We start from the raw sequence: 26,039 nt of genomic DNA on the forward strand, positions 1-26,039 counted from the left end.
CCCGCCCCTCCCCGCTGCGCGCACGGCCGCGGGCGCGCAGCGCGGCGCCGCCCGTCCCCATTCCCGTCCCCGTTCCCGTCCCCGTTCCCCTTCCCGTTCCCATTCCCGTTCCCCGGAGGCTCCGGGCGGCCCCGGGCGGCGGCGGCGGCGGCGGGGGCGGCGCGGGGGGAGGCGGGCACCGTTCCCCGCCCGCCCCGCATCCCGCCCGCCCCGCAGCCGCCGGCCCCCGATGGATTATCTGCGGCTGGTGCTCTCCTGCCTCGTCCCCCTGCACGGCTGCTTGGCCGCCGCCGGTGCCCCAGGTAGAGCCGGGAGGGGGGCTGGGGAGGGGGTTTCGGAGGCGGGGGGCGAGCACCGGGTCCTGCCCGGCCGGGGAAGGGGCGAGGAGGTGGGTAGGGGGCGGCTGGGTTGGCAGCGGAGAGGGTGGGAGCGGAGGGACGCGGTGAGGTTTGCGCTTGGGTTCTCCCCAAGAGCCCTCTCCATCCGTCCGTCCATCCATCCAACCATCTATCCATCCATCCATCCATCCGTCCGTCCATCCATCCGTCCATCCGTCTGTCCCCGCAGAGCTCCTGCTGTCCGGCAAGCTGAGCGAGTATGGCGTGATCGTGCCCTTCAGCGCCGATTGCCGGGGCCGCTTCCTCTCGCACGTGGTGTCCGGCGGCGCGGCGGTGGCCAGGGCGGCCGAAGCCACCTGCCCCCCGTCCCCGTCCCCATCCCCGTCCCGCCGCCGCGTCCCCCGCGACGCCCTGCATGGGTCCCCGCGGCGCGGCGGGGCCGCCGGCCGCTCGCTCTACTTCAACGTCACCGTCTTCGGCAAGGAGCTGCACCTCCGCCTGCGGCCCAACCTGCGCCTCGTGCCGCCGGGCGCCGTGGCCGAGTGGCAGGAGGACTTCGGGGTGCTCTTCCGAGAGCCCCTCCGGCACCGCTGCCTCTTCACCGGGGACGTCACCGGCATGCCCGGCGCCGCCGTGGCCATCAGCAACTGCGACGGGCTGGTAAGCTCGAGGCCGGCGGGTCGGGTCGCTCGAGGCGAGGATCTCAAGGTGTGGGGTTTGGAGATGCTGCGCCGAAATGTTGGGTACCACCGCGGGGAGCTGGGTGATGCTGCCTCCTCCCCGCTCACCCCTTGGTGGCTTTTTCCACGCCTCCCGCTTCTTAACCAAAGCGGGATGAGCTCCTGCTTCCTCCGAGCATCTTTTTGGGGAGCACCGTGGTGTTTATGGCAATAGCTCATGTGTTTGGAGCTTTCGGGGCAGGCTGCATTCCCTCTTCATCCCCAGCCTGCGACCTGCCCGTGGGGCTCCTATTTTTGATGCACTTTAAAAACTTGTCCTTATCTTTTTATATCTTGAATCACTGCTCTTCAAACTTCCTTTGAGCCAATTTAGCCCGATTCAGTCCTCATTTTCCATGACAGTGCTTGCTATTTTCTCCCGGTATTGCTTCCCAGGTTACTATTTGGTTGCTCTAAACTTATTTCGCTCCCCCCCCCTTTCTTTTTTTATTGTTTTATTCTGGCAGTTCCTCAGCTGTTTTTGGCTGCTAGCACAAACAATTTGGCATTCCTTTCTTTTTATACAGCGCGTGGTGTTACTATACAAGCAGAAATGATAGAGCAGCAGGGCTAGAAATAAATATTTCGCATACATCCAGCAGCTTATTTTTTGCCAGCAATTTTAGCTCATCATCCACAATTTTGGAAGCCTCTCCTTTGAGTCTGACGAGGCTGGGAAATTGCAGAAAATTCTCCGTGACCCAGATCTTGCTGGGGCTGGTGAATTTGGACACACTTGAAAGCTTTGGAGATATTTCCGATGACTCCAGCAAGCAACCAGTAGCGCTGCCTCTGCATTGGGAATTGGGTTTGTAATGCAGGTTGCATGCAAATGCAATTCCTGGTGGCACGGCGAGTGTGGGGATGGTGGGATTTGGGGGCTGTATCCACCTCGAGCATCTTTTGCTTTTCCAGTCTCGGGATGGCGCGCGTGGGAGGCGCGGGACTGCTCTGTTCTGGTTGGGCAGAGTGCTCTGGGACACTGCAAATGTGTACACAGAGAGATTATGTTGTGTATAAACAGGCACTGAGATTATAAATAACGAGAAAAAAAACAAAACACATTTCTTGAAAAAGACAGTGCAAATTAAGCCTTTCCTAAATCCACATTTAGCCATGTAATGATCTGATTTTTATTTTTTTTTGTAATTTTTTTTGGAGATGCCAAGCCCACGGCACCTTTCCTGCCTGCTGTTTGCCGCAGGCACCCACGCGTGCAAATCTGCCTTTTTTCCTGCGAGCAGGGTGGGAAGATGCTGTCCTCCAAAACACGGCTTCAGAGCTGGTCCAAGCCACCGAATTCCTAAACGCTAAAGCAGCGCTCGGCAGAAAGTCTCCCCCAGCAGACGCATCTCCCTGCAGGCAACCCGGCTTTCCTCTAGCAGCATGTGGCAGGACTCGAGCTGGGGCTGCCCTGACTTTCAGGGGGAGAAGAATTTGGAGCAATTGGGGTTGCGCTGTCGGCAGCGGGGCGCCTGCCAGCTTTGTGTTTTCTCTGCCCTTCGTTGCACATCTCGCATCCTTTGCTGGGGAGGAAGGGCAAAGAATTATTCTGGTTATTTTCTACAGCCTCCGTGTTTGTGTTTTGCTCCCTGCAGTCATTCATCCTGAACCAAAGCCACAAGCCCTACAGATAATGTTTTCTGACCCCATTTCCCTGGGATGGGGTGGCAGCAGGAGCCTTGGGGAGCAGCAGTTAACGGAGGACGGCTCCGTGCCCCTGCCCAAAGCCCCTCTCCTCGTGTGACCCCTGGCTGCAAAGGGTGTGGAGCATGGTGTGCGTTCATGCAGTGCCGCTTTCTGGGACTTTTTGTCCAAATTAAGTGTGAAGCGCATAGGAAAAATCCATATGCACGTCTCTGCTCCCCCCTTCTCCACGCTGTTTGCTTCCCTGGCTGAGCCTAGCGGGGTTTATTAATTTTTCCACGGTTTGGCTGCAGGGAGGCGTCAGAATTTCCTGAGGTCCCGGGGGACCTTTTACCCCTTGGGGTCGGGGAGGAGCTGCTGGGGGCATCCCCGTGGCTCGGGGGGTGCTCGTGGGTCCCGGTGGCACGAGGCCAGCTCCTTTCTGCCATGGCTGGAAAAAAGCCTTCACCCTCCGTGTGCTGGCAGAGGCGCCGGTGCTGGCTTTTCTTCCCGCAAAACGAACCTTTTCCCTTTTCCCTGGTGGAAGGTGGGAAGCAGGGGGAGCGCCAGGGTGGCAGCGGGGAAGCTGGCGCCCGTCGGTGGGAAATGCTCGGCGCGCTGAGGCGTGCGCAATCCCAGCGTGTTTGCGATGCCTGGGGCGGCTGCCCGGGGCTCTGCCCTCCGAGTTTTATTTCAAGGAGAGGGTGCCTGGCTTGCCTCCCTTTGTGGGGTAACCTCGGCAGCTCCCGTTGGTGGAGGGGAAGGTCTGAAATTGGGTGGCAAACGCCTTTTTTTTGCTGTTGGCAGCCTCGGTGGGGCAGGTGGATGCCTGAAATGAGAGCTTCCCCCTTTACATCTATGGGGAACGGGTGCTGTAAAACCCCGTGCCCAAAACCTCTGGGGCTGCAGGCAGCAAGGAGAAGCGTGATAATAGCTGAGATGCTGCATTTCTTTGAAAGGTGATGTGCAAATTCAGATTTTTGGGGGGTAAAACTGCAGTTTTTGGAGCCTCTGCCCAACTGTTGCTGGACCTGGCCGGCGGGCTGGCTCCGTCTTGGTTTGCCTGGTGCTCCTGGCTCCTGCTTGAGCCCGAGATGCTCGTCTCGGGGTGCTGGGGTGGGCTCTGGTCACGTCCTGCCCTGGTGGCCTTGGGGTCCCCCCCGTGTCCCCTGGGGCAGCCGGCCTGGACGTGTGGCAGGCAGGGCCTGAGGTGCACGTGTCAGGCGCATTGGGCCCGGCACGGCCGAGCGTGGCGAAATTCCTCCTGAAGGAGGAAAAAAATACCCAAACCTGCTTTCCAGAGGAGTTCAGCAGCTAATAAAACTGAAGTGGAGCAGGAAATTTGACGAAGCGTGCCGCAGCCAGGTTGGCTGGTGCCACGGCGAGCGTGGGGACGCGAGGGGGACCGGGTGGCCCAGGGGGAGCCTGCTGTTGGCAGAGCCCAGCCCCGTGCAGCACGTCTCCGAATCGTTATTCGATGAAAAGAGCCGTGCCAACAACCCTGATGAGTACTCCAGTAGGTAGGTACGGCGGGAGGCTTTGCTCTAGGAACGCATCCATAGGTCCTGCTGCGCTTTCCAGGCAGGGATTCAACAGCAGGCAGCCCTGGAGCAGCAACCAGGCGCCTGTGCAATGGGTGCCAGCAAATTCAGCGCCGATGGCCCCGTCCCACCTTGTCCTCAGAGCTCCCAAAACCATCGGGCTGGAGGTGCTGCCTGCGCCACGGAGCGCTCGGGCCGGCGGCCAGGCAGGTTTTGTGGGAGCTTGGCGTTAATTAGGAGCACTTGGTAGCCAGGACAATGTTTCCAACGGCGTTTGCCATCTCATTCATCTTCCCCTGGTCCGGGAGGTAGTGGGACTCGTAACGCTTTCCAGCTTCTGGGCTGAAGGGATTCCCCTGCGCTCGTTTCCAAACGCTTCACGGGCAAAGATGAGTTTTTATTTTCATTCCTCCCTGCTGCGATCGCCGTCAGTAGCACCGGCGAGACGGCCACGTTCCTTCCTGGTGGCATCTGGATGTGGTTTGGGGACGGGTGGGAGCCTGTGACCGCCGGCAGGGAGAAGGGGGCAGAGGAACCTCTGGCTGATGGGAAGGGAAGGAGCTTCTGAGCCATAGAAAGGAGATAACTCCAAGTGTGGTCAGGTTTTTTTGGTTGGTTTTCCCCTCTTCTTTTTTTTTTCCTCCCCATCTATGGAAGAAATTAAGGTTCATGGTGTGTGACTCTTGTAATTCTGCCCAGTGCACGCGGTGACTTTTGGCTGGCACCTCAAGCTGGTTTGGGCAAGGTGGAGGCATCGGGCATCTTTGTAGGATGGCTCTCCCGAATGGTGCAGTGGTCGAACAAACCCGTTTGGCCCCGAAACAGCAAGCTCACCCTGTGAATCACAGAGTTAACATGATGTAACGTCCGAAATTACTGCTTGTGGTGTCCAACCGTGTGGTGAGACAGCTCCGCAGCCAGGAGACGTGGGGTGGCGATGGTTTCTCGTGGGCTTTAGACCTTAAACCAGCATGGTGGGGCAGCAGCAGGACATTCTGTTTATTCGGGATGACTTTCCCCTTCCTTGCCCTGAGTACGCACGTGTACCCACGCATACAAAAAAAAAACAAACAACCCCTTTTTCCCCTTTTTTCCTCTGTTTCATCGTGCAGGCCGGGCTGATTCGGACGGACAGCACCGAGTTCTTCATCGAGCCGCTGGAGCGGGGGCAGCAGGAGACGGAGGCGCGCGGCAGGGCCCACGTGGTGTACCGCCGCTCCGCCATCCGGCAGCACCTCCGCGCCGAAGGTAGGGCCTTCAGCCCGTCTCTGCCAATTAACCCGGCAATTAGCAAGCCTTCCCTGAGCAGGGCTGTGGTTTTGACTTTTCCCAAACGGGCTCGTTGCTTTGGAAGCATCGCGGCTGGAATTGCGGTGCTGTTTTCTGCGATTTGCAAAGTCCTCGGCTGTGCCAGGATGGGGGGTGCTCCAGGAAGGTGCCCCCCAACCACCTTGTCTCTATCCTGCGAGGGCTCGCCCGTCCCCCAGCACCACGAGCTTCTTTTTGGCTTTGCAACACTTCCTCAACTCATTCTGGGGGCAGTTTGGGGCTTTTCCAGGCCATTTGAGTCTCCTTAAGTGGAGTCAACCCCCGGCAGCATGTGTTCCCCACGTCCTTTCCACCACCTCCTCTGGGGCCAGCCAGTCACTTCGTGCCCCATTCAGCCCCAAAATTATTGTGTTGGGTCTCCTCAACTCTTCTTTTTCTCCTTCTGCCCCCTTTGTAGTGCCCGGGGTGCGGGTGGGCGAGCTCCCCAACTCCCTGGAGCTGCTGGAGGAGCGGCTGGGCGAGGCGGAGCGCAAGAGGCGTCACGCCAGGAAGGACGACTACAACATCGAGGTCCTGCTGGCGGTGGACGACTCGGTGGTGCGCTTCCACGGGAAGGAGCACGTCCAGAACTACGTCCTCACCCTCATGAACATCGTAAGGCTTTCCTCGGGGGGGGATCGGCGAGGGTTTGGGGGCTAACTGACCTCCAGGGCACCTCCTCTTTCTGATGTCGCCATCTCTCACGTTGTGCCGGGGAGGTTTGGAGTGGGTGTCGGGAAGAATTTCTTTGTGGAGAGGGTGGGTAGGCGTTGGGATGGGTTGTGGTGGGCTCTTGTCCCCGTGGGTGTCCCAGAGACGCGTGGACATGGTTCTAAGGGGTGTGCGTTAGTGGTGGGACTCATTGGGTTGGGCTGGTGTTGGGCTTGGTGGCCCTGAAGATCTCCAACTTATATCACCCTGTGAGCGTGCGGCCAAGATCCCGGCGAGTTTTGGGAAGGAGGTTGGTGCCTTCCACTCCTCTGTTTTGAAAGGTCCCCATCTGTTGAGGAGGATTGTTCAGGTTTGCAGGAGAAATCTGCGCGCCAGATGGGTCCCAGCGAGAAATTCCTCCAAAGCCAAGCCCCGTCCTCTCCCAGCTGCTGTCCCCGCGGGGCAGAGGTGCACGAGCGTGGCTGCTCTCCAGGGTTACCTCGAGTGGCTTCCTCGGGGAATGCTGCGCAATAGCAAACGGGGTCCTCAGAAACTGGGAAGGGAGAGAGAAAAAAAAACAAAAAAAAAAACTTTTTTTTTGGTGCTTTGGACCTTTTTTTTGAGGTTTAGTTCTCTATGCTCTGTCCTCTGCTCTATTTTTATTTTTAGTTCCCTTTCGCGTGGCCATGGGAAGTGTTAGAAAGGTGCAGCCAGCTCCGAAATAACTGAGCTAGGAGGATGCTTTTGCTTTTTTTTTTTTTGTTTTGTTTTGCTTTTTTTTTGCTCTCCTGCTTGTTTTGGCAGCGTTTCTGCCCTGGCAGGCAGGCCTCGAGCCGCAGTGCCAGTGGCGGAGGGTGAATTATCCACGCGAGGGGTGAGGGTTGGCTGCTTTGCCACCTTGTAGAAGAGGTATGAGCCTGTCTGCCCCGCTGCTAGGGCAACCCCAAGTGTTTTCTTTTTCACGTGGCCAGCCCCAAACACACAGAAGGAATCGGAGCAGTGGCTGCTTTTAAAAAGCCGATGCCTTGGCTGCAGCTTTGTGATCTCCAGCGCTGCTGGTGCGAGGTCCTGCAGGTGGGCAGGGCAGCGGGAAAGCCGCTCTCTCCCGGGGCTTCTGAAATTCCGGCACCGTATTCACAAATCCACTTCTGGAACGTTTTTTTTTTGTTTCTCATTAACTCATCCTGCAAGCGGGAGGTGCCCCGGGGTCCCCGGCCTGACCCGGGGCCCTTCCCGCGTTTCGGGTGCCGGAGATGAGCTCATTGCCCTTTCCCACCGGGGGCCGGGCGGAGCGCCTGGGGGCTGCCAGCTCGCATCAAAAGGCCATTTTTCAGCCGCATTTCATGCTTTAGAGGCAGCGCTTTTCAGGGAGGGAATGCGCGGGGTGCCGGCTGCTCAGATAAAGGCAGCGCCGGGGATTTTAGTGAATTAAACAACGAGGGGGGGGGGAGCAACGTCAAGAAAGGAGGGGGAAAAAAACAACAGGATAATGCAGAGAAATGCCTCCCCGAAGCTGGGTTGGGTGGGAGCGGGAGTTGCCCCATTAAATCAGGGTGATTAAAAGCCCAGCCATGGGAAATGTGATTTTGGGGAGCAGAATGTGTCAGCTCCCTGTCTTGCTGGGGTTCCTACTGCTCGTCCCGATGCTCTCGAGGCTTGGGGTGGCCCCGTGGAGGGGGGCGAGGCTGAGCTGTGGGCTTGGAGGAGCTTGCACCAAGCGGTGGTGGAGCTGGGAGGTCCTGGGTGGGCTGGGGCTGGCGCGGAGGCTGGAGGTGCCCGACAGAGCACATTTCATTCCAAAACCACAGCCTCGCTCCAAAGCCGCCAGCCTGGCTGGGCAAAATGGGCTCAGACAGCGTGGTTTGGGGCAAACGTCGGGAACCCGCAGTCCTTGTAGGGTTTTGTCGTCTTCACGTCCACGCGGCGCACACAAGGTCCTCTCCCCTGCGGTCTCCGTGGGACCTCTTTGCACCCAGTGGGGTTTCTCCCACCAGCACAGCCGGGTGCCGGGGCCATCCCCAGAATTTGGGTAACAGCACGGAGGTGTTTTCCCATTGTTTCGGGTTACTAAGGAAACCCCATGAGTCAGATCCAGGCTGCGACTTGTGTGCTCCCTCCGGCGCATCGGGAGGTTCATTGTTTGCAAGTGAAAAAAAGTGTTGCCGAGACCCCACGTATGATAGTTTTGGGGGAAAAAGCGAGCCTCCTGCTTTATTTTTAACCTGGGGTTACCTAACTATGGGGCTAAACCGGCGGAGATTTTCTTTCCTCCCCGTGGAGCTTGCAAAATAAAATAAAAGTCTGCTCCACGAGCCGCCTCCTTGCTAGCCATGTAATAACAACAAAAAATACCTCTGGTGTTGTTCTTACACATGCATGCACTTTCGCCCCCCCCCTACTCCCTGCCCCGAATATCGGCTGGTGTGGTTGCTGCTCTGCTTTTGGGACAGCGCAGCCTGTCGCGTGGGGGCACGCAGAGGGAAGGAGGGGGATCAGGGGAAGCCGAAGATGACTTGGCTGCGCTGCCCGCGAGATCTGGGATTTTGTAAATGTCAGCTATTCTGCTCGTCTGGCAAATTCTTCTCGTGCTCTCGTTTTGTTTGCCTTCCCTCAAGAGCGGGGAAGTCTAGACGGCCGCGCTGCGCTTCGCCGCGGGGAGCGGGTGCCTGCCCTGGGCTCGGCACACGGCGGGGTCTCCGCTCTCCTCTCCCTTGCCATTGCCCCCTGGGGTCCCGTGGGCCGGCTTTGGTGCCCCGACACGCGGCTAGGCTGGGCTTTTAAAACATTTTCTGCCCTGTTTCTCTGCTCAGTGAAATCGGAGAGCATTCTTTGGCAGCGGACGGGGATGCAGAGGCCGGGCATCTGACGGCGTTAGATAAGGGGCTCTGTGCACCATCTGTCCCTCCAGCGGCGGTCTGCTGAGCGGGGGCTTGCTGCAGGGATTTTCTTCGAAGGCATTGACTTGCTAATGGCATCCGCAGAGGGCAGGGGGACTCGTGCCAATCCCTTCTTCCTCCCTGCTCCGAAATGCTCTCTTGCGGGAGGGGTTGCAGGAACAAGCCCCGGCCGCCTCCGTCAGTCTGCTTCCACGGCTGCTTCCTGAATTATCTGCAAAGGTCACTGCAGAGCTGGCATCTGGGGGGCTCAGAGCCCTCGGTGCCCCGCCGAGGGGCTGCAAACACCTGGGTAGATCCCTTGCCTTCAGACAGCGGGCACCTGTCTAGGGCTTTACCTCTTTATTTCTCTCGGCTGTTTTGCCGCGTTCAAGATGGGGCAGGATCAGGGCTGGGGGCACCTCTCTGCACAGCCCCGAGCGGCTGTCACGCGGCGGCGTTAATGCTGGCTCTCCATGGGTTTAGGAAAGGACTGACTCGGGCTTTCAGACAGAAGCCCGGGCTGTCAATCGTGGCTCTCATAAAGCTCTCAGGTCGCCTGGAAAATCCCAGCCTCGGGTCCGCGCTGCATCTGTGTCGGTTGTCACAGGCAGGGCCCTCTGTTTCAAGTGTAAGCTTAAAAAAAAAATAGAAAAGGGGGAAAAAAAAGCTGTAAATCTGGCTTATAAACATCATGTTCTAGTCTGGAAAGCAGTGGCAGAGCCAAGGGAAATCATTTTCCCCACATCGCTTGTGGGGTGATGGGGCAGGGCGCTGTTGGGTCCTCCTTTGGGAACACGGGGAGGTGAGCTCTGAATTTTGAGTTTAAAAAATGAATGAAAAAATCCTTTTTGTGGCACTTACAGAGGGTGGGGGAAAAGCCACCCTTTCAGACTTTGTTCTTCCTGAAGCACAGAAAAAGAAGGCTGTAACTCATGATTTCCTTTGCAGAGCAGCAGATGCTGGTGTCCATGGCACTGACTCACGAGCCCTCCCTGCTCCTCTGCTTCTCCTGTGGATTTCTCCTGGGGGTTTTTGAGGTGCTGGGTCAAACTTGACTCACTGCTGCAACTGAGTAATGCCCTTGCTTTGATAAGATCTCTCGCTTCTCCCCAACTTCAAGGACGTTAAAAGCCCAAGGGTTTCCTTCTATCCGACAATTTCGTCCTCTCAAGGGGGCAAAGGCTCGCTGTGAGGTGCTCCTGGTGGAGGAGGTCCCCAGGGGGAAGGCTCTTGACAGGCCCAGGGATGTCCCTGGCCATCCGAGCCACCGATTGCTGGGAAATTTCGCTTATTCAGACTTGGCTGGTTTGCTTTGTGGTTTTTCGAGAGCAACAAGAAGCAAAGCAGCTGGGCTGGGAGGAGGGAGGCGACGCGCTCTCTGCACCTGGTCTTGGGAGGTCTTGGGACGTGGGAGAGGAATGAGAGAGCGGGCCCGGGCCTCGGACCCCCGCCAGCTCTGCCTCCCAGTGTTTTGCTTTAAAAACCCCAAAAGGTGATTATTTTAACCCATTCTTCTTCCAGCAGAGCGCAGGAGTGGGGAGCTGGTGGGAGGATGCTGAGCACGGAGGACAAGGAGGGAGAAGCGGCTGCAGGCACCGGCCTGCTTCGGGGCTGTGAAGGCCGTGAGCTGCCCTCTGCTTTGCTTTTTTTTTCCCCCTCAGGTGGATGAAATTTATCACGACGAGTCCCTGGGCGTTCACATCAACATCGTGCTGGTCAGGATGATCATGGTGGGATACCGCCAGGTAAGGTATCTCGTGTCCCAGCAGCCCTGCCCGGCTGCCCTGCAGCCCTGGGGCATCACTGTAGGATTTAGCAGGTGGAATGGGCTGGGCAGAGTGAGCACGGGGACGTTTCTCCTGGTTTCTCAGGTTGCTTTTTGGTTTTAAGGCTCTTTTGAGTGCGGCAGCCAAAAGATTTTCTGTGCAGCGGTGCAGTTTGCTATAGGTTTTGTGGCAAGCCCCTGCACCACGTGAATTGCTCCAGCAAGAAAATTAATGAGTCCAACACGGTCACATCTGTGTGTGGTCCACAAAGCAGCCCCAAGAGGTCTTGGAGGAAAAGCCCTGCTTGTTTCTGCTTGGCCAGGAAAAAAAAAAACAAGCGCATCCTAGAGACCCAGCGATGGCTCTCAGGAGCAGGGGGATAAAACAGAGGCAGGCTCATTTGGGGAGATTCCTGGCAGACCGGGAACGTCCTCTCCATGCACAAAAGCCAGCAGCGTGCCTGGCTTCCTCCCAGCCCCGTCCGTGCTCGGGGCCGGGGGATGATGTATGGAGGGGAAGGGATTCGGAGCTTTGGGGTTGCGGCCAACAACCGGAGGGATGAGGACTCGAGGGCTGTGTTCAGGATGATTTAATCCTCCCGAAACCCTGCGCTGGAGGCAGCTGGCGTGTCCGGCTCTGTCGTTGTTTAGGTTCGGGGGGTGACGTGGGAGCGATGTGCAGATGTTGGGATCCAGGCTCCAGCCGGGGCGATGAGGTGCAGCTCAGCCCTTGGGAGGCTGTTGTCAGCACCTCTGCAAAATGCCCATCGTGAAGAAAAATAGATGAAAATCTATTTCTAAATCTATCTCTTTCTAAATCTATCTCTAAAACAGCCCTGGAGCACCTCCACCTGCTGGGTCAAGCTCTGTCGTAGTCAGGATGCTCTCTGCTTTCCAGCGCATCCAGGCGGTGGATTTAAAAAAATAACAATATTTTTATTTTTATTTTTATTTTTATTTTTTTTGTTCCTGCCCGCAGTCAGTCAGCCTGATAGAGCGAGGGAACCCATCCCGCAGCTTGGAGCAGGTGTGCCGCTGGGCTCACTCGCAGCAGCGCTCCGACCCGGAGCACGCCGAGCACCACGACCACGCCGTGTTCCTCACCAGGCAAGATTTTGGTCCCGCAGGTATGCAAGGTACTGTATTTATCGCCATCAGGTACGTGCAGTTTGCTGGGGGACAGCCAGCAAGGGGAGAGGATTTCTCGCAAGCACAGGCTGCTGATTGGCCAGCAGGGGCTAGGAAAAAGCCATAAAAATGGGTGTTTTTTGTGTGGAGCAGAAGAAACGCAGAATTAATCCAGGACATCCACCCCAATGGATAAAAGAGCATCTTCATCTTGTGCGCCAGTCCTCCCCTTGTCCCAAAGTGCCCTAAGCAGTTTAAAAATGGTGTGAAAAAAGCTGGAATAGCAAAGGGAGCCCACTGGAAGGTGGTGTTGGCCATCCAGAAGCAGAGGAGCCTCCTGCTCTGGCTCCCACCCTGCCAGCTGCCCACCTTGGGTGCTTACTGCTTTGGGAGCTTCGTCTTGGTGCCATGAGGCACCCTGTGTGAAAGACCAGTTTTTATTCCATTTTTCTACAACCTATCTGTCCAGGTGACTGTGCCTGAAAGAGCACAGGCAAGAGGAGCTTCTCTGGCACGTTGGCAGGAGGAAGGGAGCCAAAATGCCCATCCCTGGGGGCTCAGGGACACAGCTCGTGCCTCCCTCCCCGTGCCGGTGACAGCGTCAGGTGAAGCCGGGCGCGCGGCCGTGCGGAGCGCCGTGCTTCGCAGCCTCCCTCTTCTCTGTTGCCGAGCCAAGCCGAGCCCCGGGGAGCTTATAAAAACCTCCCGGTGTTGGCAGCAGCTCTCGGCATGGATGGGAGCAGCGGTGGCCAGCACTGAGTAATCTTGGAAAGCTGATGCAATCCTGGCTTTTGGAGCGGAGAGGAGCCGGAGGGCGCGAAGCCGAGGCTGAGCCGCGCCGCCCTCGCACGTGGGCTCTGCTTTTCCAAGATAAATGCTGCTGGGTGGCGGGCAGGTGGTGGTAAATGCCCAATTCCCCTCGGCTGAGCGAGGGGAGCGCCGTGTCCCTCTGCAGAAGGCACGGCTGGAGATCTTTCTGGCCTCCTCTGAAGGATAATTTTGCAAGGTGTAAAATTATTTCTTGCGCCTCTGTCATGCGTGGTTGGCCCCCGAGCGTGCCCAGGTGGGAGAAATGGTCAGAGGGGCTGAAAGCAGGTGGAAAATATCCGTGCAGAAGAAGGAAATGCGTGTGGAGGAAGCGGGAGACTGGTTTGTGTCTGGCTGATAAAGCGAGGACATCAGCATGTCCTCACTTCTGCGCCTGATACGTGTGTGCAGGCGGTCTGGTCTGTGTCAATTAAGTATTTTTCAGGTAATTCTCATCGTTGTTCTCCTCTTTACCTCTTCCTCTTCTCACCACGTCTTAATTATGAGAGGCAGTGCCTGCCCTCCGGAGCCACCGACCTCTCTGTGTTCCCCTGCCCCGTTTCATTGCCAGACACCGACAGCCTCCTGGGTTGGGAATTTATCCCCTTCTCACTCCAGACAAAATACACTCGCTCTCCTGCAGAAAACTTTCCACATCGCTGCTCTTTCTTGTGGAAAGTTTAATGGAAAAAAAAAATCCTTTAAAACGATTTACCCAGGATTTGACTCGTTACTGTGTGGTTAAACCCAATTACCTGAGTCTTGCTCCCAAGCTCCTGCTTTGACTTTTGCTCTCCTTTTGAGTGCGGTGTCCGTGGAGCACACGATTTGGGGGAGCAGTCGCTGTCTGAGAGCTGGCTTGTTGTGTCGAGTATGTCTCTTTGCCCGCTTGAACGTGGGGAAGAGGAAAACCAACCACTTTCTAGGAAAACTACGAGCACCTTTAGGTGACGGTCCTGTTTGAGGGTGACCAGCTCTGTGTGCACCCCTGGCTGGGTTTTGGGCACCAGCCTGACCCTCCGGGGCCACCGAGTGCCGAGGTGTGTGCTGGAGGTGCAGCTCTGTGCCTGAGCTCCTGCGGCAAGCTTCTGGCACGGTTGGGTTCCCTTGGCTTGTGTTCCCAGGGACCTGCCCGTGGACTGCCACTGGCTCAGCTCTTGCTTATCACTGTGTTTATTGTTTTTTGCCTCTCTCAAAAGCTTTCTCTCTCCTCTCCTCCTCTCTCCTTCCTCCTCTCTCTCTCCAGGCTACGCGCCGGTGACGGGGATGTGCCACCCGCTCCGCAGCTGCACCCTCAACCACGAGGACGGCTTCTCCTCCGCCTTCGTGGTCGCCCACGAGACCGGCCACGTGTAGGTGACAGGGACAGAGCTACTGCCATGCAAATGCTTGATCCAAGCAGCTTCTTGCACCCCTTTCTGCCCAAAAGGCTGGGTGCAAAGCCATGTCTGGTGGGAAACCTGCCTCGCTGGCTTTTCCCAACAGGCTGGGCATGGAGCACGATGGCCAAGGCAACCGGTGCGCCGACGAGACCAGCATGGGCAGCATCATGGCACCGCTGGTGCAGGCTGCCTTCCACCGCTACCACTGGTCCCGCTGCAGCAAGCAGGAGCTCAACCGCTACATCCAGTAGGTCGCCTTCAACTCCTCCTCCTCTCCCGTGGCGTGGCCGTGCCAGGCCCTTAGGCTACCCATTATTTTTTCTTTTTTGTGCTGCATAAAGGCCGTAGAAACACACAGAGTGGTTTTGTGTGTCGGGGGGGGCGTGCAGAGTAGCAGGAAACCCTGAAGACAGAGCAGGTCATTGGGTTGCTCTTGGCTGCTGATGGAGCTCAGAGAATTGGGATTTTGTAATATCCGGGTTTGGAGAGAGGGCTGGGGGTGAGGGAAGGAGCGAAACCCCCCAGATTTCTGCCCACATCCAACAGTTCCTACGACTGCCTTCTGGACGACCCCTTTGAGCACCAGTGGCCCGTGCTCCCCGAGCTGCCGGGCATCAACTACTCCATGGACGAGCAGTGCCGTTTCGATTTCGGCGTGGGCTACAAAACCTGCACGGCAGTGAGTACAGCCCCTGCCCTGCTGGTATCGCCCCAGCCTGCACCCCCCAGGAGCTTTGAGCCTTCTCCTGCCCTGGGAGAAGGCTCTCCATGGGGTAGGACGGGTGCTGGGAGCCCCACCACCCCCCGTGTCCCGTTGGCTTTGCAGTTCCGCACCTTCGACCCCTGCAAGCAGCTGTGGTGCAGCCACCCGGACAACCCCTACTTCTGCAAGACCAAGAAGGGGCCTCCCTTGGATGGCACCGAGTGCTCCTCGGGCAAGGTACTGGCCCTGCCTCTGGTGTCGGGGGGTGTTTGGCTTTCCACCCCCTTGCCGTGGCTTTTTGGCATCTCCCCTGCTTGAATAAGTAGCGTTATGCCCCATTTTCCACTCTGGTTGCCCAGCGTGGCTGTGCTCGGGCGAGGACCTTGTTCTTCTGAGCCACCTGCCCGTGATGATGACTAAATGAATGCGGAAGGACTTGCAGCTTCAGAGAACGGGGAATGGGAAGCCAGGAGATGTGGAAAGCTGAATGTTGGGTGCAGATGAAGCCCAGGATCTCAAAAATGTGGTGTTACAGAAGGAATCAAAGGTTCTGCTTGTAGACCTGAGCCACCCCTCTTTCTCCTCTCTTCCAGTGGTGCTTCAAGGGCCACTGCATCTGGAAGACGTCGGAGCAGCTGTACAGCCAGGATGGTGGCTGGAGCTCCTGGTCCAAGTTCGGCTCCTGCTCCAGGACCTGCGGCGGCGGCGTGCGCTCCCGCAGCCGGAGCTGCACCGACCCGCCGTACGTGTGGCTTCCAGCGTGCTGGGCGAAGCTGGAGATGCACCGTGCTTGAGCAGCATCCCCACCCCAGTGCTCTCGTAACGCCCTCGTTTTATTTTCTAGTCCTGCTTATGGCGGGCGCCACTGCCCGGGAGCCACCTACGAGCACCAAGTGTGCAACAGCGAGGAGTGCCCGGGGCCCTACGAGGATTTCCGTGCCCAGCAGTGCTCCAAGCGCAACTCCTACTACACCCACGACAACAGCAAGCACGCGTGGCTGCCCTACGAGCATCACGACGGTGAGTGGTAGTGGCTCCCCGAGGACCTGCTGTAGGGTGCTGTTATACCTAGACGTGCGCCTCCCTTCCACCTTCTTGGTGCTCTCACCCAAAAAGCCATCGGTAGCCTTGCCTGCCGGAAGAAACCGTGCTGGTGGCAAGTGCTTTGGGTTGGCGGCTGTGCCACACGTGCAGAATTTTGGGTTGTAGAAACCTCCAGAGCTGGAAACAATCATCCAGTGTCAAGCAGCCAGGTCCCGGACATCTCTTTTTGGAGTCTGGCTGTGCTCACGGGCACCAGCTGAGACGGGTTTCTATTTTCACCCAGCCTAATGCATCTCAGCAAACATTTTTCATTTTTTTTTTCCCCTTTTGCCTTGTGTTTTGCCCCAGATGCCCAGAAGTGCGAGCTGATCTGCCAGTCCGAGGGGACGGGGGACGTGGTGTTCATGAACCAGGTTGTTCACGACGGTACCAGGTGCAGCTACCGGGACCCCTACAGCATCTGTGTCCGGGGCGAGTGCGTGGTAAGGAGCTGACCCTGCCCAGGAGAGAGGGCACACCTCATACCTTCCCTTCGCCCAACACTTTTTGGGGTTGGAGACGTGGATTTGAGCCCGGAGACCCAACCGATGTGCAGCCAGGCACATGGTGGTGGTGGAGATGTGGGGAGCAAGCACTGCAGAGCCGTGCCGTGGGGACGTAACCCCTCTTTGCCTTCTCTCCCCCTGGGTGACAGCACGTCGGCTGCGACAAGGAGGTGGGCTCCCTGAAGCAGGAGGACAAGTGCGGGGTCTGCGGCGGGGACAACTCCCACTGCCGGACGGTGAAGGGCACCTTGGCCAAGACCCCCAAGCAGCAGGGTGAGGGGGTTGTGCTCGATCGTAGCCCAGCCTGCGAGTGGGGGCAGCGGGACGGGGACCCCCGGAGCCACCTCTGTCCCACGGCAGCATGACGAGGAGGTGGCATCCAAGGGGACCAAACCACCCGCCCCGCTGCTCCTCTGAAAGCTTTCTCTTTCCGTCCTCCCCTCTCGCCCCTTTCAGTGGGTCTTCTGAAGATGTTTGAGATTCCTGCTGGGGCGAGGCACGTGCAGATAGAAGAGATGGAGCCGGCATCCCACAGCATCGGTGAGTCCTGCAGGGATGGCTTTCCTCAGCCTGGGCTGAGTGCTGGGGAGGTGGGGAGCCACGTGGAGGTGGCATCCTGCCCTGCTCCCTGCTCCCTGCTCAGCTCTCTTCACCTCTCCCTCGGCTGATTCTCAGCCCTTTTCCAACTATTCCCACCCAGAGGCTTTTATTCAGGTCATTCAAACACTTCAGAGGTGGTGATGGGAGGAGAAGTAGTTGCAATATTGACTTTTTTTTTTTTTTTATCCAGCTGTTAAGAATCAAGCTACAGGTAACTTCATCCTTAATGCCAAGGGCAAAGAAGCCAAAAGCAAAGCGTTCATTGAGATGGGCTTGGAGTGGGAATATACCATTGAAGATGGCAAGGAGAGCCTGAAAACCAGCGGCCCTCTGCACGAAGCCATCAGCGTTTTGGTAAGTGGCTGACACATCCTCTGGGACCATCGGGGACAACCACTGCCCAACGGGACAGGGAGGGGAGATGGTCTGGGGTGGCATGGGGGGGGTGCGGGAGGATTCTGAGGAAGGGCGTTTTAATCCAGATCTCATTTATTTGGGGATTTTGGGAGTCAGAGGGCACGCAGCTCAAGGCTGGGGTTGGGAAATTTGGGCAGCGTCTTTCTTTGCAACTGGAGAGGTGAGTTCCCAAAGGGTAGGCTCTGTGTTCAGAGCCCACCTAACCGTGCTGGAGGTGGTAACGGGGTTTGTTGCGCCTTCTGTTTCCCTTCCCCTCTCCCACGGTCTCATTCCCTGCCTCTGCTTGTCCTCTGGGCCACCAGGTCGTCCCTCGGGAGGAGGAGGAGTCGCGGAGCAGCCTGATGTACAGGTACATCATCCACGAGGACCTGCTGCCGATGATCGGGAACAACAACGTGCTGCTGGAGGAGATGGACTCCTACGAGTGGGCCCTCAAGAGCTGGTCTCAGTGCTCCAAGGCGTGCGGAGGAGGTACTTTTCCCCTCGTGGGAGGCTCCGGGGGGCACTTGGGAGGTTGTTTGGGTGTCAGGCAGTGCCTGAGCCCTTCGGGGCATCTCTGTAGCAGTCACTTTTGGTTTAAGGCAGCAGCGGGTTCAGTTTGGGCCAAGGAGCAGCATCTTGTGGGCCACCAAAACCTGCGTGGAATTAGGCATAGCCAGCAGGAGGTGCTGAGAGGGAGGGCGGGTGCGTTTATTTCCCCTGGGCTTTTCCTCCTCCTGCCACAAGGCTGGTGAAGGAGCAGAGCGAGTAAACCACGGCTCCGTGCTGAAATAAATGAGAAGGTTGAAGCAGGCTGTGCTGGCTCGCGCCTTGCCACTCCTGGCGTGGCTGCTGGAAGATTCTGGGACGCGCAGAGATGGGAACCGAGCCCTCGCTTGCTCCGCTGGCCGTGCTGCAGCGGGGCTGTCCCGCGGGGTGACAGACAGTTCACGTTTTACGCTAGCTTAGCCCTGATCTGCTCCGCTCCTGGGCAAGCGCCGTTGGGTTGGCAGAGCGCAGCAGCGCGTTGGCCGCGCTTGCCGTGTGCTGATTGGGCCTCCTGGCTGCAGAAACGCAGCTGTGCTCCTTCAGTTTCCCAAAAAACACACCCAGTTCTGGGGGAGGTCTTGAGTTTGCTTAGCCTTCGCAGCCCCTCTCTGTGCGTGCACCCCGGGGGGGTCCAGCACCCCTCAGAGCATCCTCGGCAAGCCTGGGTGAAGCACTGCGGTGCGCTGGGGTCCCACGGGAGCTCCGAGGACCCATCCTGACAGGGGTGCAGGGGGCCGGGGAGCCTTGTGGGACCCCTCAGTGCCCACACCCCGCTCCCCCAGGCATCCAGTACACCAAGTACGGCTGCCGGCGGAAGAGCGACAACCGCATGGTGCACAGGAACCTGTGCGACAACGGCAAGAAGCCCAAGCCCATCCGCCGGCGGTGCAACCTGCAGGAGTGCTCCCAGCCTGCGTAAGTCCCCCTGGGTGGGTGGGTGGGTGGATGGGTGGTTGGTTTGTTGGGTGAATGGTTGGGTGGTTGGTTGGGTGGATGGATGGGTGGATGGGTTGTTTGGGTGGATGGGTTGGTTGGGTGGGTGGTTGGGTGGTTGGTTGGGTGGATGGGTTGGGTGGATGGGTGAGTGGTTGGTTGGGTGGGTGGATGGGTGGTTGGTTTGTTGGGTGAATGGGTGGGTGATTGGGTGGGTGAGTGGGTGGATGGGTTGGTTGGGTGGATGGGTTGGGTGGATGGATGGGTTGGTTGGGTGGATGGGTTGGGTGGATGGGTTGGTTGGGTGGGTGGGTTGGGTGGATGGATGGGTTGGTTGGGTGGGTGGTTGGGTGGTTGGTTGGGTGGATGGGTTGGGTGGATGGGTGAGTGGTTGGTTGGGTGGGTGGATAGGTGGTTGGTTTGTTGGGTGAATGGTTGGGTGGTTGGATGGATGAGTGGTTGGTTGGGTGGGTAGTTGGTTGGGTGGATGGGTTGGTTGGGTGGATGGGTTGAGTGAATGGTTGGGTGGTTGGGTGGTTGGATGAATGGGTGGTTGGTTGGGTGGGTAGTTGTTTGGGTGGATGGATGGGTTAGTTGGGTGGATGGTTGAGTGGATAGATGGGTTGGTTGGGTGGATGGATGGGTTGGTTGGGTGGCTGGTTGTGTGGCTGTGTGTCTGCTCCCGTCCCACCTCACCGAACAATTCGGGGCTGAACCGTGGCGAGCGGGGGCTTCTCCCGCCCCTCCATGAACACTGCCCCCGACCCTTGCAGCTGGGTGGCCGAGGAGTGGGGCGCCTGCAGCAAGTCCTGCGGCAAGCTGGGGCTGCAGGCGCGGGCCGTGCAGTGCGTGCAGCGCCTGCGGGACGGCACCAACCGCACCCTGCACGCCAAGTACTGCAGCGGCGAGCGGCCGGAGACACGCCGGCCCTGCGGCCGCCTGCCCTGCCCGGCGCAGTGGAGGACAGGAGCCTGGTCGCAGGTGAGCTGCCTGGGGCTCTGGGGACCCTTCCCAGCCACCGGGGTGTCCCCAGAGATGTCACCCACACGGTTTCTCTCCCCCTGGGCAGTGCTCAGCCAGCTGCGGGGACGGCGTGCAGCAGCGGCAGGTGGTCTGCAAGGGTGGTGAGAGCGGTGGGCGCTGCCACGGGGACAAGCCGGAGGCTGTCCGGGGCTGCCACGTGTCCGTCTGTCCGGGTGAGAGCGGTGGCACCGGGGGGTATGGGGGACCTGGCCTTGTTGTGTGCCCCCAGGGCATGTGGATTTTATTTTGGGTGGCCATCCCAAAAAGGATCCCCTAGGGACCTTGTGTCTTTAAAAAAAAAATAAATATCTATGTAAAAAGAACAACAAAACACCCAAACCACGCTTTTAATCCATTTTGAGTGCCCGCAGCCTGACCCACGGTGTCCCCGCTGACCCAGCGCTCTCTCCGCAGGGAAGCCCTCCAGCATCACGGCCAGCGCCGACACCAGCGACCACGTCACGCCCGGAGGGCAGTGGGTGCCCCAGGAGGGGCCCAAAAACCCCGTTAGCAAGATCTCCCCCAGTAAGTGTCCGAGGGTGAGAACTGGTCCTCATTCACTGCCTCCTTACCAGCCCCTGTGTGACCCCCTGCAATCTCCTGTGGGGGTGTTTTGGGGGTAGGATGCGTCCCGCAGCCCCCTTGGGCTGAATCTGACCCTCGGCTGCCTCATCCTGCCCGGCTGTGGCGCACAGCCCGGCGCTCGGTTGCCACCTCGTGGAGCTGGGGACCCACCACACTGCCTCTGCCTTTCCCTGGGCACTGGCCTTCAACCTTTTTCCAGCTCTGCCCCCACGTGCTCACTGATGCTCGCTCTCCGCTCTGTCCCCGTCCCTCTCCAGGGGAGCCGTGCCTCGGGGACAAGTCCATCTTCTGCCAGATGGAGGTCCTGGCCCGCTACTGCTCCATCCCCGGCTACAACAAGCTGTGCTGCGAGTCCTGCGGCAAGAAAGCCTCCGTCACCGCCTCGCCTCCTGGTACCCCCCACAGCTCCCCCGCAGGAACCCCCGGCCCCACTTCCCCGCTGCCCCCTGGCTCCCCAGGGCCGGGGGCACCTGGGGTGGGTGCCACCTCCGGGACCCCAGCCCCAAGCGAGCCATCGGAGGGGACACAGGGCGAGGGCAGGGGCCGTGCAGCCAGGTAACCCCTCCGGGACCCCCTGGCCACGTGGAGCCTTCCTCCTCCCTCCTCCTCCCTCTCCATCTCCCCCTCTCTTTCCCCTCGCTTCCAGCAGTGGTTTTCACAGGCAGCCGGGTTTGGAGACAACCTGGCTCACCCCGAAATTCCTGGGAAAACCGCTGTTTCCCCATGATTTTTATTCCTCCCCCCTTCCCTGCCATGGCACTTTTTTGGCAGTGCCGCAGGGATGAAAAAAGAAAAAGGTCAAAAGGAGTAAAAAGCAGCTCGGCTGCAGGACGGGCCTCTTACCTCTGCGGGTGGCCGGGAGCCACCGGCCACTGCCTTTCCAGGTGCTAAACGGGGGGCTTTAATGTTGCCTTTTCCTCTCCCCACAAGCAGGAGCACAAAATAGGATGGGGAGGAGGACCCTGGCTCCCCGGCCAGCCCCTGCCTCCTGCAGGACCCGCCTCGCGTTGCCGGAGCGCTTGGCACGGTGCTTGTGGTGCCCCAGCTTGGGGGTAGGAGCTGGGGTCTCCTTCAAAAACCTCTTTTCTGAGACCTCCTCTACGAGGACCAACCGTAGCACGAGCAATAAGGACAAGGCCAAAGACCAGAAACAGGGTTTACACAATGCCTGTCACCCGGCGGTGACTTTTTTAGCCAATACTGCCCGTGGCCAGCTTTGTACTAACACCAACTTCCAGCCTCCCCATGACCAAAACCCCAATCTTTCCTCCCTTGTGTCCAGTGTCTGTAGGGCACCAAGATGTTGTGGGGTCCCGTGGGGAAAGCTAGGAAGCCCCGATGCCAGGAGGAACGCCGCTGTGCCCATGGCATCACGCTGGGCTCAGCTCTAAGGGGTGAGGGTTCCTCTGCAGGTGGGAGCTGCCCTCTCGCCCCCCAAACTTTTGTTTTACAGTGGGAGAAGGGGGGTGAATAATGCCCTTAAAACATTGTGCCGAGTACTAAATATATGCACAGCACTTTGGGAGCACAGGAGGCGTTGAGCATCTTCCCTCTTGTGGCCGGAGGAGAGGTGGCAGACAGGGTTTTATTTCGGTGCTCGGGTTCCAGGAAGGAAACCCATGCATTGTGTGCACGGGGCACGGAGAGCTGCAGGAGGCTGCCAGCTCCTCTGTGCTCTTCCTTTTCCCCCCTTTCCAGCAACCGGGCTGTGATCCAGCAGGGTTGTGGTGCTGTGTGCGCCCACACCTGGTCTCCAGGGCGCGTTGGCGAGGTGGCCAGGGGTGCTGGCAGCCTTTAGGATGCGCAGGCAGGGTGCTGCGCCCACAGCAGGTGCGTGGTCAGAAGGTGTTTGAGGTCAGGGCAGCTCAGAGGAACTCAAATGATCCCAAAAGGGCCAAAGAGACGTGGAGAGGCTCCTCCTGCCCCCCATCACCTCCGAGTCGAGGCTGGATGAGCATTGCTCTGAACAGCACCCGCACCGCTGCCCGTAGGCACGAATCGGGCACGGCACGGGGCCACGCGTCGAGCCAAGCACCCGGCACACCTCGCTGTGGGACGCGGACAGAGCGGGGTGCACCCCACCCTGCCCCTTTTTGCAGCTCCCTCCGCCGGGAGGGGCAGCATTTATTTATTGTGCCAAAGAGAACGCTTCGCTTCGGGCGCCGTCTGCGCTCCCCGGAGCATCCCCACCCCGTGCAGAGCCCGGCGGGAGGCTGCACGGACCTCTCCCGCTGCCTGGGTGCCCTGAAAAAAAATTACCAGCTGTGCTCCCCTGGTCGGTGCTGTCCTGGGCATTAGGGCTTTCTTGCAGTAGTTTTTTGCAGTGGTTCATTGCTGTAGGGCGGAGGGGGTCGGTGCCTTGTTTTTTTGGGGCGCTCGGTGCCACAGAGGGGACAAGGTTTTGGCACAGGGGTGCTGCCCCCACGCCCCTCGTACCCCAGCAGCTCCTGCTCCCTCCCGCGCTGCCACCAGCGATGCGATGTGTAAAGTTTTGTACATACCAGATTCAGAGCTTTTTAACTTTTAATATTTATTAATTTCGTTGGGTTCGCCTTTTTTTTTTTTTTTTTTTTGGAACTCTAACATAATGTTTAAAAAAAAAAAGAAAAAGAAGAGAAAAATGCACACCACTCTCTGTTTCTGTTGATTTACTTGGGGTGTAGGTGGGGGAATAATTTATGAGCGTGTGACCTGCATGTGGTTGAAATGAGTCTCACGGGGTCAGAAACCAGCTCTTTGTTTTATTTAACTCCTATTTATCAGCCAGTTTCACCTAGCTGTTTCAACAGCGATTTTTTTCCCCAATAAATAAGACAGAAGAAAAGCTGGACGTATAAATTACAAGCACCCTGAAGGGGCTGCCTAACGTTTCGTGACCCCCAGCAGGGGCTGTGCAGCTTTGCTCCTCCACGCCGTGTTTTTTGCAGCGCTTTCGGTGATCCCTGCTCCGGCTGCGCGTGCTCCGGGTGGCACAGGAGGGGAAAATCCTATCCCTATGTACATATATACACACGTATAAATACAGGGCGGAGCTGTTCCAAATAAATAAAGAAGGGGTGCTGGTCTGGGGTGCCCCCGGGGCGATGTGGGGGTCACGGCCGTGCGGTGGCCGAGAGGTGCCGGCGGAGGTGCCCGATGAAGTCGGCTTGGCACCGCGGCAGGACGCGGTCGGCGACGGCAGAGGGGATCCAGCCCTGCGGGAAGGAAAGCACCCAAAGGGTCAGGACGGAGCCGGGGTGCGAGGCCGGGGGCGGTTTTGGGTGCCACTCGCCTTGAGGTCCACGCTGAGCAGCCAGGTGACGCGGGTGCAGCCGGGGTCCCCCGCCAGCGGTTGCAGCGCGATGCAGCTCAGCCGCGTCTCAGCCCTGTGGCGGGCGAAGAAGGGGAGTTTCAGGGGGCGAGGGTCCCTCTGGGGTCACGCTGCGGGGTCTCCTTCCAGCCCCGGTGCTTTACCTGATGCAGCCCTCCTGTGCCGGCAGCCGCTCGAGGCGCGTGGCCGTGCCCACCAGGTAGACGGCCGCCTGCGTCCGCCGGCGGTGCCGCACGCTCACGAAGTCCCTGCGGCCCACGGGGCTGGCGCTGGTCACCTCGTGTGTCACCAGCGTGTCCTCACCCGGGCGCTGCAGCACCTGCGGGCCCGGAGAGCTCGGTCTGCAGCCATTTCCCACCCCCATGGGACGTTGGCCAAGGCCAAACGTGCCTGCCTACCTCCACGCGGCTCAGGGTGGGGTTCCAGCGGGGCATCTGCTCCAGCTCCTCGAAGAGCTGGCGGTGCAGCCAGCCCAGCGGTGCGCCCAGGACTGCCTCCACCCGAAACACCCTGCCCAGCCCCGGCAGCACGGCGCTGGACACGGCGGCCCCGGCGTCCTGCGGAGCACAGCACCGCGTCAAACCTTCTCCCCCAAGCGCCCCCGAGCTTGTGTGGCGCGTAAAGGAGTTGGTTTCGGGGGCTTTACCAGCACGGGCTCTGCCTGCCAGCTCGGGGGGTGCTGCAGGATGCTCAGCGCTCGCTGCAGGGCTCGTTCTCCTTGCTGGATGTAGGAGAGATCTGTGCTGGAGAACCGGCGGGTGCTGATGTCTCCTCCGGGCTCTGCGCACCTGGCTTTAGGAGCAAGCGTGAACGCAGAAAAATATGAAAAATTCTGCTCGCCCCCGTCCCCAGCTTTGCTTGGGGTTGCACGTGTCTGGGATAGGGGGTCGGGCACAGGAGAAGTGCAAGCCCGATGAATTTGCCATATTTTAGGACTTTAGGTAAGCAGGTGGAACTGCAGACACAAACCAAGCCCTGGCCTTTCCAAAACCTCAGCGTCTGCCCCAGCTTGCCACCAGTTTTCGGCTACTGGAGACCAGTGCAGAGGCGAGAAGCCAATTAGCTCTGTCCCACCAAATAATAACGGGGCAAATCAGGGCATTTTACTGCCCATCCCGCGATGAAAGGGGGCTGGAAAACATGGTGTGGGCTGAGCAGGCTGCTTACCAGCGTCCTTCCCCACGAGCCTCTGGATATAAGCAGGGATTTCGGGGGACAGGTGGTGGGAGCCTCTCAGCACCAGCCCTCTCACGTCCCTCTGTATCGCTGCCACGGCTGTTAGCTTCAGGCCTGGGGGAGAGACGTGTGCTGGTCACCACTGAGCATGTGAAAAAATGCAAACCATTAAAAAAAAAGTGCATTTTTTTGGGGCTGTAAAGGAAAGGAGGCTCCTGGCTCTCCTGCGTCTGCCACAAACGATGGTGACCCCCTGAGCATCTCCTTTCGGACCTGCTGAGCATCTCCTCCCCAGTTCTCCTTCTGACCCCCCCCAGCACCTCCTTCCAGCCCCTCAGGTCTGCGTTTTCCCCGGGTACTCACCGGGCAGCCTGCGGAGGTGGTCGTGGGCGATGCCGCAGCACAGCTTGACGGTGGCCTGCAGCATGGCTCGGGGACAGGCGCCCCGCGGCGTCCCCTCGCGCCTTTATGGGCGGCCTGGGGGGCGGCACCTGGAGATAGGAGTGCTGCCAGGGAGCAGCTGGGCAGAAGGAGTGCTCAAGGACACGGCGAGGGGCTGGAGGGAGAGGGTGTGCGTCCTGCTGAGCCAGCACTCGCTGCGCTTTTTGCGGCTGGGACGCGGCTGAGATGCGGATTTGGTGGTCCCCAGCCCTGGCTGGCTCGCTGAGGATGGTGGCTGCACGCAGCCAGGCTGGGAACAGCAGCCGGTGGCGTGTTACCCTGCGTGATATTTGCCATGGAGGGGCTCCTCCAGCCATGGTAGCCGAGGGGTGGATGTTTCTGTTTCTCTCAGCATCACCGTGGCTCGCTTAGCTGAGCCTCCGAGGCTCGACTCCAGCCTCCGAGGCTGCGAGTGCCAAAATATTTGGGCAAGGTGCCCAGGAGGGCTTTCTGGAACATCCCCGTGTTATCCAAAACCACGGAATCACAGAACAGATGAGGCTGGAAGGGACCTCTGGAGGTTGCCTGGTCCATCCCCTGCTTGTATGGGGCCACCTGGAGCTTCCCCGCGGGGATAACCCCACGCCACAGCC

General features: G+C 58.9%; 2 protein-coding genes across 3 annotated transcripts; one reads left to right on the forward strand and one right to left on the reverse strand.

Moving 5' to 3' along the window:
* On the forward strand, window positions 1-23,149 carry ADAMTS14 (ADAM metallopeptidase with thrombospondin type 1 motif 14). 2 transcript variants are annotated; one of them, XM_068689238.1, is made up of 22 exons: window positions 1-302; window positions 568-998; window positions 5,337-5,472; window positions 5,951-6,147; window positions 10,721-10,804; window positions 11,804-11,951; window positions 14,006-14,111; window positions 14,245-14,388; window positions 14,688-14,820; window positions 14,968-15,081; window positions 15,438-15,586; window positions 15,689-15,864; window positions 16,237-16,370; window positions 16,583-16,706; window positions 16,890-16,973; window positions 17,224-17,387; window positions 17,753-17,921; window positions 18,761-18,893; window positions 19,685-19,892; window positions 19,981-20,107; window positions 20,349-20,459; window positions 20,777-23,149. In XM_068689238.1, the coding sequence occupies exons 1-22, from the start codon at window positions 230-232 to the stop codon at window positions 21,076-21,078; spliced, it is 3,447 nt and encodes a 1,148-aa protein (XP_068545339.1). In that variant the 5' UTR covers window positions 1-229; the 3' UTR covers window positions 21,079-23,149. The 2 variants fall into 2 exon arrangements, with proteins under 2 accessions (XP_068545339.1, XP_068545337.1); XM_068689236.1 differs by having other exon boundaries at window positions 2-302; window positions 11,804-11,960.
* LOC137859805 (steroidogenic acute regulatory protein, mitochondrial-like) lies at window positions 23,004-26,039 on the reverse strand. The gene is made up of 7 exons (XM_068689248.1): window positions 25,369-26,039; window positions 24,997-25,119; window positions 24,476-24,621; window positions 24,228-24,386; window positions 23,973-24,148; window positions 23,791-23,884; window positions 23,004-23,713 (listed from the first exon to the last, which is right to left on the reverse strand). Exons 1-7 carry the CDS (start codon window positions 25,430-25,432, stop codon window positions 23,612-23,614), a joined length of 864 nt encoding a protein of 287 aa, XP_068545349.1. The 5' UTR covers window positions 25,433-26,039; the 3' UTR covers window positions 23,004-23,611.

This window comes from Anas acuta, chromosome 7, assembly GCF_963932015.1.
Source record: "Anas acuta chromosome 7, bAnaAcu1.1, whole genome shotgun sequence".
Lineage (NCBI taxonomy): Eukaryota > Metazoa > Chordata > Aves > Anseriformes > Anatidae > Anas > Anas acuta.

Coding starts and splice junctions, on each gene's coding strand:
- LOC137859805 (XM_068689248.1), bottom strand. CDS start 25,432: ATGCTGCAGGCCACCGTCAAGCTGTGCTGCGGCATCGCCCACGACCAC. Junction 24,622..24,996: donor GCTCGTGGGGAAGGACGCTG/GTAAGCAGCCTG, acceptor TTGCTCCTAAAG/CCAGGTGCGCAGAGCCCGGA. Junction 24,387..24,475: donor GGCAGGCAGAGCCCGTGCTG/GTAAAGCCCCCG, acceptor TGTGCTCCGCAG/GACGCCGGGGCCGCCGTGTC.
- ADAMTS14 (XM_068689236.1), top strand. CDS start 230: ATGGATTATCTGCGGCTGGTGCTCTCCTGCCTCGTCCCCCTGCACGGC. Junction 6,148..10,720: donor TCCTCACCCTCATGAACATC/GTAAGGCTTTCC, acceptor TTTCCCCCTCAG/GTGGATGAAATTTATCACGA. Junction 15,865..16,236: donor GCCCTACGAGCATCACGACG/GTGAGTGGTAGT, acceptor GTTTTGCCCCAG/ATGCCCAGAAGTGCGAGCTG.